We start from the raw sequence: 20,372 nt of genomic DNA, 5'->3' as shown, positions 1-20,372 counted from the left end.
AATTTAGAGAAACCAATTGACCTGACAGTCATGTTTTTGGACTGTGGGAGGAAGCCGGAGTACCCGGAGAGAACCCACGCATGCACAGGGAGAACATGCAAACTCCATGCAGAAAGACCCCGGCCGGGAATCGAACCCAGGACCTTCTTGCTGCAAGGCAACAGTGCTACCAACTGCGCCACTGTGCAGTTGGTAGCAATTTATATAATTTAAATATATAATTAATTTAAATTAATAAAATATGCAAGTTAATAAATCTAAATATTATTATATTAACAAAATCATAAATGTAAAGTTATGAATTTAAATAAATTAATAAATGTATTTAAATTTATGAATTTTAATAAATGTAAATGAATATTTAAATACTTAGTTAAAAAATATTTAGATTATTTTTTATACATTTTTTTTTAAAATACCATTTATTATAAGGTGCAATGTTTGTAAAACATTCGCAGCACTTAAAAATAAATAAATAAAATGTCGCCCCTCAAATCTCTCTGCCCTGGGCCACCGCCACCCCTGTAAGCCCTTTCTAAAGTCTGGTCCAGGACGCAGCAAAGGACAAAGCAAACACGCTAAATTTGTACCTGTAGACCCAAAGTACAGGTGCAAATTTATAGCACATATACTGTAATACTTTTACCAGTAGTGCAGTTACTTTCCATTTCATTAAAGTGAATTTCGCAGTAGCTTATCTCAGACAAACAAACAGTATTAAAATCATATTTGGCCTGCAGTAATAAATAATCCACGAGCATGTTCCCTTATCAGGTAACGGTGGCACTGATTCAGCTGTGCCTTAATTGTGTTTCCCTGGGGTACGTTATATTCAGCTCAAATTATTTATTGCTATTGGAGAACAAATAGAGCACGGTTACAAAAAACAGCTCGGGTGAATATATCTGTCTTGTGAATATTTATAGTTTGTACATGGAAGAAGGTCACCGCTTCATTTTCTGCTCAACATGAATCCATATGGTCTCTGAGTGATGTGCCAGCCTCGTTTTAGTCAGACGGTCCCTAACCGGAGGAGGCAGGCTGAGTAGCTGATGCTGGATCGCGGAGCGGCAGCAGCAGCTCAGTCAGTCCGTCGCTGCGGTCCATCAGAGCGGAGCGGCTGGTCATCAACATCCTCCTCAACGTCCGCGGAGCTCAGCTGGCCGGAACGCTGCTCTGTGGTTCCGAGCCGTGCTGCCCTCGCAGCCGGTCACGACAGCGGCGCTGGAACCTTCGTGGACATGAGGACAGCGTCTGAAAGGTGGACCGGGAATCCCGCACGGCTTCGTTTTTCGCAGAGCGAACGAGAAAGGTGGTGATGCAGCACAGCGAGGAGGCGCCTCGGTCACTCCATAGCTTCACAGCTAGCTAGCGTTAGCAGCCTAGCTACACAGCTAGCGCTCCCAGCAGGCTTTTAAAGCTCAGCGTTTTACACCAGCTGGGTAGTTAACGCAACAGGAAGCCTATACGTCAAAACCGGAATATTTAATTATTTTTTTTTATTCATGTATTTCCTCTGGCGTTAGTCGACATTCATCCCCACATCCTCTGTTAGCCAGCGTTAGCAGCAGACGTTAGCTTCTCTGGCTGTTAGCTTCTATAGAGGCTAATCAGCTCTCACAGGCTGGCACTGTCACAAAATGAACTTGGTATTCAGCCTGTGAACACGCCGATACATCGCTGCTCCACGATGACGTTAACAGAAACCCGCGGTTTGAGCAAACACAGCCTGCGGATAATCGTTTGTGTTAACAGCACTTTCACTGGTTCTGCTTTAGTCTGTTAATCGCGGGGCTGATTTGTTTGATTTCCACCCACCTTTGCCTCGAAGTCAAACATTTGCCCACCCATCAACATAATCGGGCACAGCTTTGGATGATGTGTTTTTTTCCCCCCTCATTTTTTCCAAGTGCAGATTCGAAGATATTCGACGAATCTCTCGTCTGTTAGAGTGAAAACGACTGCGTTGTATTTATTGGGAATAATAATGCATGTTCCGACCGCACTCGTTTATCTCCCCTCTCGAAGCAGATTGGAAATCCCGATTCTCCAGTTCTGTTAATTGTATTTCTGATTTAATGACAGGCGAAATTACAATATGTACCAAAGTGCGACAAAATCGACTAAAAACAAAAGCTCGATGGAGTCCAGGACTGTTGATCACACAGTTGTTGCACAGCCTCCTGATACCTTAAGCCTCTTGGAAATATGTTTGTCACTTTTCTCATTGCTGGAGGATTAGGGATTATTTTGTGTGTGTGTGAGGGGAATATGACAAAACAGCACAGGAAAGGATTGCTTACTATTTTGGTGTTTCATCTGACAAGGGTGGATTTTTCTTGACTTTTCACGGCGCGTTTCTGTAATTTTGAAGTGTTAAAACTCCGAACAGCTCGTTCTGTGTGCCTGTCGCCGCATGATGCCGATAGTTCCCTGGAAAAGTTGTGGAATAACCGAATAAAGCCTATAAATGCGTAATCTCATTGAGAAAATATCTAAAAATTGAGAAATGATTCTTAACTAAATCTGTGGCACAACTGCTGGCTCCTCTGCTCTTGGTACTTTGTGTAATTTCTGTTTTGAAAGGTGCAGCACTCGATCTTGAGATGCATATTCAGAGAGGGATCTGTCACCATTTCTCACACCGTTTTCTGTTCAGCTCATTCCACTGGATGTAGGTTTTTGGGGTCTGTTATGGTTTTTGGAGAAGGTCTGTGTGTCCTGCATTTCTCTGTTGTTTTGGTAATTAATGAACTATTAAAGAGCCTAGCAGAATTTTGTAGGTAGAAGAGAAACATTGCCTCATCGTCTCAGGTCCTCCCATTTACTTTGTGAAGAACATGAAGTGCTTTTCTACCCAGTTCTTCTTTCTGATTCCTACCAAAACCACCTGGGTCGTCTGTTGCCAAAAAACTCTGCTTGAAGCCGTTTCACATCGGGGTTCGATTGGGAAGGGAATGATGAAAATTTAAAACCCTCGTTTAGGTCGGCTCATTTTCAGGTTGCACTTTTGACAGTGGACCAAAGAGCGCGGGCCGCTGATCACTTTGGATGCGATCAGCGATCCGCGTCGAGGTTCAGTTGAAGGCAGACCAAACCCAGGTTTTTAGGTAAGCCGACTCGCAGCAGAGTTCAGTTGAGTCTCCACACGCCTGCTGACCAGGTGAGGTAGTGAATTCCTCATGCTGTCATCTGATTAAGGGGTTTAAGTTAAAGTCCTAGTAGAGGTTAGTAAACTCCACCTGTTTATGTTTGTGATGGCAGGACTTGGTGACCTCTCTTACCTTTAACCCAGTGGTTCCCAAAGTGTGGGGCACTCCCCCTAGGGGGGGCACAGTGCCATTGCAGGGCAGGCTCGGGAAGCGGTGTGGATGAATAAAAAATAAAACAAACAGTTACACAAAAGTGTTTCACTGTAAAGATGGTTTGTAGTTTGTTTTGTTGCAACCTGAAGTGTGAAATAAACTTCAGTGGAGTTCGAAAACAAAATATGTTTATAGGTTTATGTCTGGTTGAACAATGTGTGTGTGAGTTGATTTTTTTTTTTGGGGGGGGGGGGGGGGGGGGGATTTTATTGTAATCCATAGGGGAGCCCAGAAAATCTTTGGCAACCACTGCCTTTAACCTAATAGCTTAACAGCTCAATTAATGGCGATTTTGTGTCAATAACATATTTTCACCCCAATAATATAGAAATTTTTTGAAGCTACAATCAAAAAAGAAAGGTATAGTTTAGGGAAGCAACTTATGATCATTTTGGTAATTGATTATTATTATGATTAATTGAGTAATCAGATAAAAATTGACATTCTGCAGATTTCTCTTAAGCCTTTTCTTTTTATTCAGTATTCTGAAATACATTAATAGATGAAAATAAATTCCTTTTTAAAATGAAGGAAAGCGTTTTATTGCCTAAAATTCAATAAAATTTCTTGAGCGCATAGATGATCATTTGTAATAAAAGATTCATCTACAGCTAAAAAACGTACTTATAACAACATCTGAAAATCTCAACCCTTTCTGCTCAGCTGAACAATATAGTGCAGAGCTGATGTGTTGACGTTTTTTCTTAGATTAGCCAGTTAATAATTGGATTCAAAATGTGTTTAATTGTAGATTTAAATTTTTTTTTTACAGAGTTTGAACTGTACAACTTCAGGAGTTCTAGATGAAACATATTTATAAACATGTTTTTTTTTTTTTTTAAATCTGGAATATATATATATATATATTTATTAATGTATATTACACTTTTGGCTTAATTACTCATGAATATGTTGTTCTCTCCCTAAATTGACTTTTTTTTGAGTCTGCATACTCCAGTCAAAGATTAATCGATTGCTAAATTAGTTGACAACTACGTCATTTAGTCGATTAATCACTATTAATCGTTTCAGCCGTAGTGCAGTTATATTCAAACCGTCTCTTCCATCCCTCATAATTAGAACAGGAATGGATGACATCCTCAACTCCAACACCTCTCTGCCCGGCTTTCTAACCATGCCACCAGACGGAGGCGTAAAGAAGCGCGGCACAAGCAAATGAGGTGGATTAGCAGCGTTTGCAGTCTTGAGACTGTCACACAGCAGCAGCCTTCTAATTCATTAAAGGACTGACTGCTACCAGTGATGCCCTCCTCCTCACACCATTCCCATCTACAGAGATACTTGGATGATATGAGTTATGACATTTAATTTCCCTTTGGAATGAATAAAGTGTTTTTGAATTGAATTTTAATAGCTATTTTTCAGATTACCAACAATGGTGCCCTGGTGCTATTTATTGGATAAATGCTCTCAAATGGAACGTTGGATTTTTCACATTTCTTTCAGCGTGAAGTTTTGCTGCCGCAATAAAAAAGCTAATTACCTTTTATCAGGAGTGCCAGCAGATCTGCTCCTGCATCTGGTTTTATAAATGGACGCCATTAGTAACATCTGTCTTTTCTTTCCAGACTCACCATGACCCGTTCCTTCCCGACCAGTCGCTTCTTCACCGAGGCGCCTCGCTCCCCCTTTGCCTCCCGACGCCCCAATGCAGGGATGAGATAATAACGCCCAGCAGCCGACGCATGCTGCTACACCACCACCTCTGTGGCACCTGGAAACCGACACCCACCCCCGTGCCCCGCCCCGCCCCTCCCCCGAGTTGACTCTTTAACCCGACTCAGAAACTATGACGACGCCGGCTCTGCTGCCGCTGTCGGGCCGCAGGATACCCACTCTGTCGCCGGGCGCCTCCTCCTTCACGCACCACAGAGCCACGTTGAGGCTGTCGGAGAAGTTCATCCTCCTCCTCATTCTCAGTGCCTTCATCACCCTATGCTTCGGGGCCTTCTTTTTCCTCCCGGACAACTCCAAGCACAAGCGCTTCGACCTGGGCTTGGAGGACGTGCTCATCCCGCACATCGACTCGCCCAAAGAGGGGAAGCACAGCTCAGGTCAGGTGATAATTCATGGACAGGGAGGACATGACGAGAACAGGCACAGGTGAGTTGAACGGCTTCCCGCTCTGGCTGCTAGCTCTGTGCAAAGTGTTGTGTGATTGGTCAGAAGTTTGTTGCCGTGTTTTATGCAGAAATGTGCTTTTACAGCAATTTTGACATTTCTTTTCAACTACTCCGTTTCCACTATACGACTTTTGTATCCGCAGGTGACATGAATACTTCTGAAAAACATTTAACTGAGATAACGAAGAATTATGTACATTTGTAAAGTTCTTCGCTAAATAACTACTATACCTACAAAATTTCATCAGAAATTTTAAAAAGTGTGTATTAGTCAAACCTGAATCAAGGGTTCTGATGCTGAAAATTAGCAACAATACTAAGGTTAGCTAGGAGAGATTACGTCTTTTCATAAACCGAAAGCACCAAGAAGGACTGCCTCTAAATTCATTGATAAGTTCGCGTGCTAGCGCTGTTGCCTTCATTCGAATAGTGATTGTACTGACACTTCTACTTGCTGCCCTCTGTTCAACAACCAACAATGAAACGGCACGCTTCACGCAGCCATATATCTCAGCATGCACCGCGGGCTTCTTCTTCTGCGGGGGAAAATGAAGTCGGCGGCTGCTTACCGTAGTTGCGAGACCTGTTGTGGCTCAATATTGGTCCATATATAAGGCGCACCGGATTATAAGGCGCACTGTCGGTTTTTGAGAAAATTGAAGCGTTTTAGGTGTGCCTTATAGTGCGGAAAATACGGTAGCTCAAATGTTTATATTAGCTTTACGACTAACATTAGCGTGATAGCTATCACTGGCATGTAGAGAGACTAGAATGTTGACACTACCAGGAGGATGCGCGTTATCCCTAGCATGTTCCCCAACACTAACTAACTTCATTCAGCGTGCAAACATTAGTGTATAGACTAAAATTAGCTAACATGCTAAGGTTAGCTTAAATGCTGTCAGTAGCATGTGGGATATCACTGTCATGGGAAGTCAGCTAACTCCATACAGTGCTAAATATAGCTAATGTGTAAAAAAATAGCTAAAATGCTTAATTTAGCTGAAATGCTAATGTTAGCATGAGGGCTATCACTAGCATGTTGAGCAACTGGCATGTCGGCACAACCAGTAGGATGTTGACACCAGCATGTTGACTAACACTGACTTGATCCATTCAGTATACAAACATTAATGTAGAAGCTAAAATGAAATTCTAATCTTAGCATTGTTAGCTTAAATGATGTCAGTAGCGTGTGGGACATCACGAACATGTGAACGTACATTCACTTTTTCCATCCACCATACTGAACATAGCCAATATGTAAAAGAAATTAGGCAAATGACTAGTGACTGAGGGCAGTCTCTAGCATGTTGAGTGATTAGCATGATGACTAGCATTGATTTACTCCATGTAGCATGTAAATCCTGGCTCCAGTAATGGGACGGTTGAACGGTTAATAACTCCTTGATGGAAACTGTAACAGCATTGTTCACAGAGGAGGCGTACATGTGGCGCTAGCTCTGTGAACGGTTTGTAAGGGAGGAAGTGGGAACCCCCAAGAGTAGGGGGTCGACGTACACTGAAGCGGAAGGGGTGCCCCCCAGGTGGTCTACGCTGTTGTAAGAAAGGTATGTGTGAATACAAACAGCTGCCCATCTTCGGTTGAAGTATGTGGGAGCCTTTAAAGCTTAAGCCAGCAAAGCGTTTGTCACCGGTCGTACAGGTCTGCTGCGACGGCTGAAAGGTGTGGCGTTGTTGGCAGAAGGAAGCACGCTCCACTGAACCTTTCCAGACACGTCAACACAGGTGTTCCCTCCTCCCTCGCCTCTCAGCACATCTGCGCTCTCCTGCGAGCGCTGCCACCTTTTGTGTCTCCTCTGGGTTTTATTGTTCAGGTTCTGAAACAACAGACATTTTATCACCTCGGCCCTGTGCTCGAATAATTTTTTTTTCTTCCTGCTGGCAGATCGTGTCGAGGTTTACGAGCTCGCACACTCGTCTGTTTAAAACAGGTTTTAAAATCTGTTGGTTATGAGCTGAATGTTGTTGTTGCATTTGCATGTGTGATTTGGTGTGGCGGAGTCTCTGCTGCTTTGTTGCTGTTCCTCTCATATAGATGATATTCAGGGTTTTTCCAAATAGCATGTTGTGCTGTTTGGAACCCGGTGCCCTGTGGGATGTGCAGACGCGTCGTCTGTCAAGTGTTGTTCTTGGAGGAGTAAAATTACTAGTGTAGAGGGTTTTCCTGTAGAAACTAGGGCAAGAATTCTAGTGTGGAATTGCTTGTTTTGTGCATAATTTACCAAAATGCTGTAAAGTTGCAACAGAGGAGATCCCTGCAGATGTCATCCGGAAAATCTATTGAAATCAGGTTATTTATATAGTGCCGATTCACAACAAACAAGGGCTGAAACGATTAATAGCATTAATGGTGATGAACTGATTATTGAAATGGTCATCAACTAATTTAGCAATCGATTGGTCATTAACTGGGCTATATAGACGTAAAAAAAAAGACTATTTGTGGAATGAACAACATACAGAGCAGTAATTAGCCCAAAGCTTTCCAAAACATGTATACATTTTCCATTTAAGATAAAACAAAAAACTTATTTTTCTAAATATGTTCTACATGGAACTCCTCAAGTAGCATAGTTTTAGTTTCACCTGGTTCAAATTCTGTAAAAAGAAAAAATTAAAATCTCATAGTAAACACCTTTTGCAGTCCAATTTTTAACCTCTTTGCTGAAAAAATCCCCAACAGATCGGTCCTACACTGTGCTGATAAGTCACACGGAAAGGCCTGAGCTTTTCACACGTTGATGTTAAAAATCTGGTTTTTGCTGGAGATGCTTCATTTGTTACAAATAATCAAATGTTCCCTAAAGAAATCTTATTCTATAACATTTTAGGCAGTAAAATGCTAATTTTCTTATTTTAAAATGGAATACATTGACTTATTTGCATCTCAATGCATTTCTAACATAAAAAAGACAATTTAAATGAAAAATCTGCAGAATGGGCCAATTTTCTTTTTATCCGACTAATCAATTAATTTTAGAATAATGAATACTTAAGTAACTGTTTCTTGCAGGGTAGGGGTTAGGGTTATCAAAATTTTATTATGCAAATAATCAAAAAGATTATTTGCATAATATCATGCAGCACTACTACAGTTATATTTAGTGGTAAGATTTTGGTAAGAAGTTCCTGTTCACTGAACGTCCAGTTGCTTGCATCAAGTCGCATCAAACAACATGTCATGTGTCAGGAATTCACATCTTGTATGCATATTAATATTCAGCCTATCAGATGGAGTCTCACTACAGTAGATGTCCACCCCTGCAACATGTGATAGTGCCCAAGTGCTGACAGTCACAGAATGGCTGCAGCATCCTAATTGCAGCTTAGAAAGTAAGACATGAGGAAACTGAGGATTTATCGCAACTGATATTGTCATTACAGTATGTAAAAGCAATGTTGCCGCTGCTTTATTTTTTAAAATTTTGCAGCCCTACTACAGTGCTCTGTCTTCTATGTTGAGCTGAGACTCTGGGATTTCGGTATAATAAAGTTGGACCGCTTGAGGATGGTTGGGTCTCCATGGTAGTACATGCAGAGTTAATGTTGCGTTCCGTTTGTTCTCAGAAGTTAGATTGTTCCTGTTTCCAGCCGTGAATGCAACGAGAAGATCAGCTGAAGTCAGAATCCTGTCTGGGAAAAGTCAGAGTCTAGTATCCACTCGTATGGAACATAGCGGACAAAACCTTTGTGGATATTCCGCTAATGTTGAAAAAACACAAATTTGCAATTGCGGTGTTTCCGTTCAACAAGGAACGCGATTAAAGTCACAGCTGAACAAGTTTGTTCGCAAGATAAGTCATTAAAAAACATGCGGCTCTATCATCTTCCTGTCGTCTTCTTCGACAGGAAGAAGACGATCGTGGTTTCCCCCAGAAAACTTGCTAATCCCGGTGGTTGGGTGCGAGGGCGGCCTGTCATGTTTTTGAGTTAAAAACTGTTTAAATTTGGCAGAAAATTTTAAAATATTTCTTGATAATTATCTGTTATTGAAAGTTTGAAGAGTAATACCTGAACACCAACTATATAAAGTGTTAAAAAAATGCAAACATTTTAAAAAGAGTTAAAAAAAAAACAACAAAGAAATGTTTAGCCTGGGACACAAGTAAAGCCTGGTGACCCACTAGGCTTATAATACACTGGGGGAAACCCTGCAGTTGTTGATCACATGACAGGCGAAATACACAAATTTTGATGTAGCTGAAATTTCTTTTTAAATTGCTGCATTAAGCGAAATTTAATTTAGTAAAATTCAGTTTGCACAAATTTACAGTCGGCGGAAACGTAACTAATGACATTGAAAACTGCTTGTTTTGGTGCTCATTGACTCAGCAGTAGCATCCAGACTAAATATTGTTGTTGCCTATATACTTTTTCATTGTTTAGGCATAAAATATATAACTGATTGAGAAAGGATTAGATTGTCGAGTCTCTAACCCCGCCAGCCACCAGGCACGGTCAACCTCTCATTTACATTGCAAAGTATTGCCTGGACTGGAGTATTTTCTTGAGCTGGACATTTCTTGTGTTATGGATTCCATTATGCATGTAGTTGGACAGCAGGTTTATTTTTAACAAGGGTCTTGACGTAAAGCTTTCCTATTAAGTCTGATTCATAACATTAATGGCATTACGTCTAAAGCTTTTAGAACAGCCACATCCGTCAAAGACAGATGTTTAGTTGTGGTAAAGCTCAGACTGAGCTGGTAAAAGCAGAAAATTTGATTTATTGTGCCAATTTTTTAAACTTCAATGTCCCTTAGTGTCAACAACATTTTTGGTAGCCATCAACAAGCTTCTGTTATGATTCTGTTTGGTGTTATCTAAAACGGTAGCACTGGGTTCAGACTGGTTGGTTTGCTACCATGGATTTAGCTTTTAAACACCGTTTGCAATCTTTTAACCAGGGCTGGTATAGATTTCCTGTTGGAACACCCACTTGTGTCCCACTTTCATAAATCTAGCTGCTGATTTAAGGTGAAGTTGAAGAATGGGACTGAATCAGCTCCATCTTTATTCAGAGTGTACTCGCTGAAAAACCTGAAACTGCCCACCAAGCCTGTTGTGTGTGTATGTGCATGGGTGGCTGATTATGGCATATCTGAGGAAAATAACCCACCCCACAACCTAAAAAGTATAATTATTCTTAGTTTGATGAGGATGAATCTCTGCTGTATAAATCATGGCATAATACCTTAATGGCTTAAAGTTTACTGCCCCATTTTTTAAATCGGAGGCTCTGCTTGCTGGTTTTTCTTCAGGCATCTAATCATATGAGAGTTTTTAGACATACAGTGCAGTAGAAAGTGTTGTTGGCTTTTTGTTATATACATACTGTATATATATATGTATATATATATACATATATATATTTTTTTTTTACAAAGCAGGCCTACAAAAACAGCTCAACAGCCTGATGGACAATGTTTGGTTTGTAATTTCTGACACCTTTTTATTTCTGACATCAACAACAAAACATATTCGTTCCCCAACATTGATGTAGTGTGTGTCGTCTCGGCAGCTGAAAGAATCAACCCTGCTGATTGTGCTCTAGATGATATTTCAAGCATTAACCTGAGACTTTTACTGGTATCAGTTATGATGGCGATACTTTACTGTTTCCTACATTTTACTACAGCACACATCAGTTCTAAATATAATTTGTAGTGGAGCTCCAGTATTTGCCGGGTCGGGGACCATACAGTAGTTCCCCATAAATAATGAAAAGTGTCAACACCTCAGACCACCTCTAAAAACTCTTACAATGTTATAGTTCACACACCAGATGTAATTTAATGTGCATTAATACACAGTGGAAACCATCTTGGCACTACAGCAGAATGGTCTTTCCTAAGCTAACACTTTTATCAAACCAAATCAACTGAGTTGATTTGGTTTGATATGAGGGACACATTGGAACAGCACACCATTTAAACCGTCAGCTGTCGAAACAGTCTGATTTATGGCGCTGCTTTTGCCAGGATTAGGAACGACAGTTTGGCGACAGTCAGAAGTTGGATGGTGTTAGCTTGGTTAGTTGGGATCCTGGCCATTTACTGAACATGGTTTTAAAAAGAGAACTGGACGCTGGAGTAGAATGAAAATGCCTAAGGTTTTTAGTTCTGGACTTTAAAGGCACAGCAGCACCTCACTTGGTGTCACCATTTATTGTTAATGATGCTTGGCCAAGCCTTTGCCTTTTTTGCTGTTGTGATAAATCATCATCACAGCCCAGGAGACGTGCTGTATTACTCAGGAACATCGAAGTGCCTAAATTTATCATTTAGTTCTAATTTATTCAGTTTGATTTTCGATCTCGTTCCTGTTTGTTTTTTTGTCATGGTTTATCATGTGTTTCTGTGTTTTAGCATTAATTAGCCACCTTGTACCACAGTTAAGACAGGAGTGGATGATTTGATCTTGCGTCGATAATCTTAAAAAATCTTTAAGAAAAGCATGATCCCAAACCTCCTCTTATTCTGAAACTTTGATTTATCAGCCACTAAGGAAGCTAAAACTTGGAGCACATACAATAATATTTAGAATTATTGAAGGTTTTAGCATTTAAAATGTGTGTGTCATGGTGAAATGCTTTTTGTCAACACAGCTTGCTTCAATACATAAATACTCCCCAAGCTGTTCACATTTCCCACGTTATTTTTTCCCTGATCTGTAGCAGTCGGGTCAACGCGCTGAGGCTAATGGGTTTCTGTAAGTGGCGTAAAGCCGTGCTTCCAGCCCAAAGAGCGACTCCTCCAACACTAGCCGAAAACATCATCTTTAAAAGGATCGTTCCCATAAGTGGCGGTAGAGGAATAACTAAACATTTGACACGCTGAGCCGTCTGGAGCACTCGGGAGCAAGAGACGGAGGTCATTAATAACTGCAAAGCTAGCGAACCAGAAAATGGCACTTTGAGTAAACATTAAGTATGAAACAGGCATAATGCTTTGCAAAAGAGCTACTGAGAGTGTAAGATTATGTTGCAGCTTGAAATTAGCTGCTCTACAGAGTTGTTCTGGCCAGATGACGATCATTTTGTACATTGGAGCACGACACGCTGTACCAGTGCAAGGAACCAGCCAGGAAATATAAACACACAATTCTGGAAACGCAGCAGACATCAGACACACACCTGTTACCTGCAGAGATGGATACAGCCTCAGTCTGGTTAGCTCTTACCTGTAATTTTCTCGGGATAGGTGAATGGCTCAGGAAATTGACTTGTTATCTCGAGAAAGCTTTCAGGACAGTAACTTACCTTAAGAAAACCATCAAATTTAACTTGCCTCAAGAAAATGAGGGATTCATTCGTTATCTGAAAAATATTGTAATAAATACATCTTTAACAGGTTCTCTTCCTCATTGTTGCATTTATCAAATTGAAATAATGCTGCCTATTCTAACTGACCTAAAGCAAGAGAAGTTTGGTCTTATTTAACTTCAGGCAGTAAATGTAAACTTCTGGTTTTGTTTAATAACCACGGTTGTATTTTTAATTTTAATCTACACCCAAAGCAGCCTTCTTGCGCAGTCTGGAAAACCGAGGGATTCATTTCTAATTAACACTGCACACCCATCATTTATCTGAAAATCAATCAGTCCATCTGATAAATTTCAATGGAACTTTTTCATTTATTCTCTCAAAAGGAGAAAAAAGGTCTGGGAAATCTGGAAACGTAGCTCTGGCTAAATATGTGAAATGTGAAGGAACCCTTTATTAGCTTACACAAACCCAGATGGTGTTCCACTAGGCGCTTGAATCGCTAAAAATGTCATTAAACACATAAAAATCACCGGAAGGCTATGATTATATAAGTTAAAAAATATGAAGTACATCATCCTGACGGTGGTTCAGCTTATTAACAACCTGAGGCAGAAAGCTGTTGACCGTTCTGCTGGTGTTGAGGGTCATTGGATGACAGCTGTTCGATAAGTTCACTGAGGGGTCACGAAGAGTCCCTGGAGCTAGACGATAAATCCTTTTTTATTGAATAATCAAACGTTTACTTTTTGAAGATTACATGTTTTATTTTATTTTTTTCCCCACTAACGCACTGTCAGTGTGCCCAGGGTGGCCATCTTGTCTGAGAAGCCTGTTTTACAGTTTCTACTTATCTGGACATTAAATCCAGGTCAATTCTATGATAGAACATCAGGGCCAGGTAAAAATTTTTCTTATGAGAATAAAGTTGTAATATTAGGAGTTTAAAGTTGCAATTTTATGAGAACTCCTAAAAAAAAGAAAAATACCAACAGCTTAAAACTCTCAAGATTATAGATGAGGGTGGGAACGTAGATCGACTGGTAAATCGAGAGCTTCGCTTTTTGACTCAGCTCTCTCTTCACCACGACGGACCAGTACAGCATCCGCTTTACAGCAGAAGCTGTGCCAATCCGCCTGTCAATCTCCCGCTCCCCTCTTCCCTCATTCGTGAACAAGATCCTGAGATACTTGCCACTTGGGGCAGGACACCCCCCCCGACCCGGAAGCGGCACTCTACCCTTTTCCGGCTCAAGACCATGGCCTTGAATTTGGAGGGACTGATCCTCATCCCGGCCGCTTCACACTCGGCTGCGAATCGCTCTAGCGAGAGCTGTAGATCCCAACCTGATGAAGCCAATAGGACCACATCATCCGCAAAAAGCAGAGATGCGATTCTAAGGCCACCAAAACGGATCCCCTCAACACCTTGGCTGCGCCTAGAAATTCTGTCCATGAAAGTGATGAACATAATTGGTGACAAAGGGCATCCCTGGCGGAGTCCAACTCCTCCGGAAACGAGCCCGACTTACTGCCGGCAATGCGGACCAGACTCTGACACCGGTCATACAGGGACCTGACAGCCCGTATCAAAGGGCCTGGTACCCCATACTCCCGGAGAACGCCCCACAGGGCTCCCCGAGGGACACGGTCGAACGCCTTCTCCAAGTCCACAAAACACATGTAGACTGGTTGGGTGAACTTCCATGTACCCTCCAGGACCCTGCTGAGGGTGTAAAGCTGGACCAGTGTGTAAAACACATGTAGACTGGTTGGGTGAACTTCCATGTACCCTCCAGGACCCTGCTGAGGGTGTAAAGCTGGACCAGTGTGTGTGAGTGGAGGTCTTCGAAGTATTTTGCCCACCGGCCCACAACATCCCGAGTTGAGGTCAGCAGCACACCATCCCCACTATAAACAGTGTTGGTGCTGCACTGCTTCCCCCTCCTGAGACACCAGATGGTGGACTGTGCCTAGAAATTCATTCTAGGCGCATTCAAGTTCCAGAATCGCCTCGAAGTGCAGAAGTCTTTCTCCATGGCCTCTCCAAACTCCTCCCACGCCCGAGTTTTTGCCTCAGCAACCACCCGAGCCGCATGCCTCTTCGCCCGCCGGTACCCATCAGCTGCTTCCGGGATCCCACAGGCCTAAAAGGCCCGATAGGACTCCTTTTTCAGCCTGACAGCATCCCTCACCGAAGGTGTCCACCAACGGGTACGAGGGTTGCCGCCTCGACAGGCACCAACAACCTTGCGGCCACAGCTCCGATAGGCCGCCTCGACAATGGAGGCACGGAACATAGTCCACTCAGACTCAATGTCTCCCACCTCCCCAGAAACGTGTTCAAAGTTCTGCCGGAGATGGGAGTTAAAGCTCCATCTCATAGGGGACTCCGCCAGACATTCCCAGCAGACCCTCACAACACGTTTGGGCCTGCCAGGTCTGACCGGCATCCTCCCCCAACACCGGAGCCAACTCACCACCAGGAAGTGGTCAGTGGACAGCTCCGCACCTCTCTTCACCCGAGTGTCCAAGACATACGGCCGCAGATCCGATGAAATGATGACAAAGTTGATCATCGAATCCCAGTGAACGAGAATCCCTCTCGTTCACTGGGGTAAACCCCAACATACAGGCGCCGGGATTGGGAGCAACAAGTATGCCCACTCCTGCCCGACGCCTCTCATTGTGGGCAACTCCAGAGTGGAAGTATGTCCAGCCCCTCTCAAGGAGACTGGTTCCAGAACCAGAGCCGTGTGTCGTGGTGAGACCAACTATTTCTAGCGGGAACCTCTCCACCTCACAAACTAGCTCCAGCTCCTTCCCCACCAGAGAGGTGACATTCCACGTCCCAAAAGCCAGCTTCTGTAACCGAGGATCGGACTGCCAGAAGCTGGCTTCTGGCCACCCATCACACAATGCACCCGATCCCTTTGGGCCCCTCTCATTGGTGGTGGACCCATGGGAGGGGGGGCCCATGTCTCCTCTTTGGGCTGAGCCCGGCTGGGCTCCATGGGTAAAAGCCCAGCCACCAGGCGCTTGCCATTGTGCCCCCCCCTCCAGGCCTGGCTCCAGAGTGGGGCCCCGGTGACCCGCGTCCGGGCGAGGGAACACCACGTCCAAAGTTCTTGTCCATCATAAGGGGTCTTATGATGGACATCCATCATTAGACCCAACCGTCTATTGCAACCATAATAAACGGTTGCAAACAACAGTCTATAATGAAGAAACAAACTGAGCTGCATCTGTCTGATCCTGGTAGCAAGGTTTTTTCATTTCAAGACTTTTTTCTTCTAATTTTAGAACGTTTTTGTTGCTTTTTCAACATCTTTTATCTGCTAATATTGTAGCTGTTTAAAAAGAAAAAAGAAAAAAATTATTTAAAGTTTTGTAACCAGGCTCTAATGCTCCACCATACAAGAATTGATTATTGAAATAAAAGCTGCTTTTGGAAAATATTCTCTGCCATTTAAAAGAATTGATTTAAATTTTATTTTTAAAAATTGATTTAAAATTGTATCTGGCATGAAAACATTGGCGATTTGGCCCTTTTTCCTCAACATGTCTGGTCTCCTCTCGGTCAGACGAGGTCATCAGAGATCTGGCTGCTCCCTGAGGAGTTGAATGCTATTAAGATGGATATCCTCTCTTCTTCTGCTGTAATATTGTGAAATGAGAAAAAAAAAATCAGTTTTGCTGTTTTCACTGCCAGCTGGAGTTTGAGAACAGCAGAGGAACTAAATGATATGCGGTCGCTTGAGGGTGGCGAGCTTTTCTAAATTTCCAGCTGCAGCAGGAATTTGGCAAACAGTTTTTTTTTTGTTTGTTTTTTGTTTTTCTTTTCTCTGGTGGAGCTGTCTTGTTTTTTCTAAAGCTGTCATCACAGCTGTATTTTCTCGCTTGCTGCCAAAAAACCCATTCCTATTATCTCCAACATTCTTGCTTCTTGTCATTTAGAAACTTGAAATGTATAAAAATGATTACTTTCTCTGTATTGGAAACACATCCTGGCTGTAAAAGGAACACAGTTAAAATCTGAACCACTTTACTTCAAACATACAGTTTTAAATGTTATTTAGGAACAAGAAGCTGCATTTTACTGCTCAACAAGAATAAAAAAAAAAAATTTAAGCTGCTAACAAAAAAATTGAACAGCAATTGTTTTTGCCTGTTTTGAACCATTAAGGATCAACGTCTTCAAGTTCCCACATAAGGGAACACTACTGCAATAAGTCTTTAGGAATTAGGCGACAAAGCTACTTTTCAGCTAAGCAGAAGTAGGAGCTCTGCATGTGATCCGGCCTGATTTTTGTAAAAATGCTGTCTGTGTTTTATGATTTTGTTTTAATATTCCTGTTTTGTATCACTACTTATTTGACCCATTCACCCCAATTTCAGATTTTCAGAGTGATAAAAGCTAATTTATTGGGCTGGCAGATCTAAAGGACTAGATCTTGTGATGTTATATCACCACGCTATTTCCCTTCAAAGGGAAGTCTATCATCCATTCAATAACTCTTTATTCAGTTTATGAAAACACAAAAAGAGCATTTTCAACAGTAGAGATGCGAGACGCCAGCCTGAAATCAGAATCCGTCTGTTTTTTGGTGGGCTAAACAAAAACAACATGTTTGTTGATGCATAAAGGGGGTTATTTTGTCAAATCTACCATTTTTTTCTGTTGTTTTCAGATTTACCATGTCTGTTACAGAACCTACGTCTTTCTTTCGTTAGGTGTGGTTGGTCTTCAAAAAATATGGCATCATATTCCTGCCATACACCCTGAGGAGTGTGTTGAAAAATCGCAACATTTATAACCTAAGAGAGCGCATAGCTTTGATCACGGCCATTTCCATTTGTACGCAGGTCCATGAACGCAGCACGAATAGTGGTAAAGCGCGCTCTCTCGGTTTAGGCATATTTGTCAGTTGTGGGCGGTAATTCTTGTGATTGACCTGATTGGCTGTCTTGGATTTGAGTTGAAATTCCAGCCAATCAGAAGAAGTTACCACCCCCACACTGACAAATACCAAATTAAGCAGAGAACAAGCACAATTTACCGGTGAGAGCGTCCAGATGGGTGGAGTTAGCGCATTTTGCTGCAAACCGTGCTGCGTTCATGCATCCACAAATAAAGGAAAATCCCTGTGATAAGAGCTGTGCACACTCTGTTAATAAACACGCTGTTGTGATTGTTTAATTTACTCCTCTGGGCTTTGGCAGGAATGAGACACCATAAACCCACCTGAAATTGACATGAGAAAATAAGACCTCAAAGAAGAGTGAGGATTAGTAGTCAGGAACCAGCTAATAAGTGCATGTGCAGGTGTTTTGGTATTGGACATGTGGCAGTTAGTTTGCCAGCAGTTCACCATGTTTTTGTGTTTAAAAAGAAATTTAAGAAGTTGCAAGAATTCAGAGGTGCACGAACAGGCATCGCAATTTAGAAATAATAACATGAGGCCCGGTGGCTGGTGCAGGACCTGCACAGTTGATGGGGACTCCCTCGTGCTCCCAGGTTAATGCATCAGTGATAAACCTAACTTAATTCTTCTTTAGTGTCACTGTTACTCTTGTATAAAAAAAATCCTATTTAAAATAAACAATGTTTAGCCTAGTGGGGAGGCAAGTAAAGCCTGGAGGCCCGGCAGGCAGGATGGGAAACCCAGGAACCATTCTACACTGTTTCTGGAAAACTTGGAAAAAAGATTTAGAAAACTTTACTCTGAATTTTGCAAAATCTCTGCACATTAATTTAACAAAATTTGATGAACCATTAAAATTTCATGTACGGTTGGAAAGCGTTCTCCTTTGTTGCAGCTGACTTGGGGTTTTTTTGTTGTTTTTTTTATTAATTTTTACCCTCCCTAAACAATAACTCTGTGCTCTTGATTTGGGAGGAATAAAAGTATTCTTGTGCATTTTGTGACGGTTGTTTTAATATTTTGGGATTGGTAAAACGGTTTGAGATGTAGTTGCCCTGCTAAACCTTCAATCAATTTGAAATTCTCTGTTATTATTTACTTGAGCAGATTTGTGGTTTACACCTTCATTTCCTGGTCGTCTACAGATTTAGTTTTTTAACTTTCATTGATCTTGACACCAGAAAGAACTCATGTAATTTATTATTCACTTTTCTTGCAGCTTTTGAGAACTTTATACTTTGGTTAAAAACAAAAATGATGTTGAATTAACATCTTTGACATTAAGTTGAATGCGCCTAATTAATGCTGGAGATGAAAAATCTTTAAATTTCCATTCACACCCAAAGTGTATTTATAACGTATGCATAATTTTTTCTTTAAGTTTGGACTGTCGCATGCAAAATAAGAATAACTGAAAACCTGCTGTGATGCTAAAGCAGCTTTGAAGATATTTTTTTATCATAAACGGTAAAAGTGTGACTGCATAAAGCACTGCAGGTGGCAGTTAGTTTGCCAGCAGTTCACCATGTTTTTGTGTTTAAAAAGCACAGCACCTATTTAAAACACAGATTTTGAAGAAACCATTAACTGAAAAGTCAATTCATTGGATCATTAGAGGGTTATACTGTATTGAATATGGTAGCATAAGTTATGTTGTGACTGCAAAAAACAACTGAGCAGACCTGGTTATTTTTAACAACAATTAGGCTGTGGAGTTGAACTGTTCATATAGGATTAAGATTTTACCAAGTTAACATTTGCATTCACTAATAAATATTTAACAAATGTGTCACTCCTCCGAGGTTCTTCTGAGTTCTCCTGCTGAGTGTGTGTGTGTGGTAGATCTGTTTTCCAGTGTCATCTGGTCTTTTGAAGCTGCTGTGCAATCATTCAATCGTGTGTGTGTGTGTGTGTGTGTGTGTGGATGTGTGGATGTGTGTGTGTGTGGGAGGAAGCCCCCTCCAGATTTCTGAAAGTAATTGCAAATTTTGAAAGGCGTAACAGTGTAGAACAAAATGTAATGAATCACTGCTCCGAGTGAAATTGCTTTCCAACCTCAGGCCGCAAAAACACAAAAGGATCAGCTCTGCATGCTTAGCAGTTTGATATTTGTCTAAAATAACAGCTCAATGTATATATTAGTGTGGGTGGAGCTTGTTGAGTAAAACGACTTAATAGCTTGATTGGGACACGCCCAACAATCGATACAGTCCTTGACATTTTGTACCTGCAAAAAATGAAACGTACGTGGGCTATGGTGGATTAAGTATTTATTTCCTCTACATTAAGCAGGGACGCCTGATGAGGCATTGTTTGTCTATATGCTGGTTTTGTTTATCAGGCCGCCTTGTGTTAGTGAGGAAGGTGTGAAACATCACTTGTGTCCATGTGGGGTGGTGCCTTCCTCCTGCTCCCATTTATCATCTCTACGGACTACAGCCATTGTGGCGAGACCCTTCAAAAGCCAGAGAAGAAAAAGAACCGACTGAGCTGCAAGAGTGCGCCACGGTAGCTTCTTGGCGAAAAGACATAGTTCAAAAGAATACAGTGAAAAACAGGGAAATGAGTTGTGGTGTTTCATTGCTCATGAAGAAACAAGCTATGGCTAACTTGTAGCATGTGTTGTCCGTCTTGATTAGAGACGCTCAGG

At 41.7% G+C, this 20,372-nt stretch overlaps 1 protein-coding gene across 3 annotated transcripts in view; it reads left to right on the top strand.

The window, feature by feature from the left end:
- The first annotated feature begins 492 nt into the window (after positions 1 to 492).
- Positions 493 to 20,372, top strand: part of LOC114148310 (mannosyl-oligosaccharide 1,2-alpha-mannosidase IB) — a 158,239-nt gene continuing 138,359 nt past the window's right edge. The window contains exons 1-2 of one of the 3 annotated variants that reach the window (XM_028023502.1): positions 493 to 1,261; positions 4,955 to 5,489. In XM_028023502.1, the coding sequence (XP_027879303.1) occupies positions 5,176 to 5,489 (314 nt within the window). In that variant the 5' untranslated portion in view covers positions 493 to 1,261; positions 4,955 to 5,175. Of the gene's footprint in view, positions 1,313 to 4,954; positions 5,490 to 20,372 lie in introns of all 3 variants that reach the window. The other 2 variants (XM_028023501.1, XM_028023503.1) reach the window with 2 other exon arrangements.

This window comes from Xiphophorus couchianus, chromosome 7 (genome assembly GCF_001444195.1).
Source record: "Xiphophorus couchianus chromosome 7, X_couchianus-1.0, whole genome shotgun sequence".
Classification (NCBI taxonomy): domain Eukaryota; kingdom Metazoa; phylum Chordata; class Actinopteri; order Cyprinodontiformes; family Poeciliidae; genus Xiphophorus; species Xiphophorus couchianus.
The sequence above is the reverse complement of the archived record's forward strand: the minus strand, read 5'-3'. Positions and strand labels throughout refer to the sequence as shown.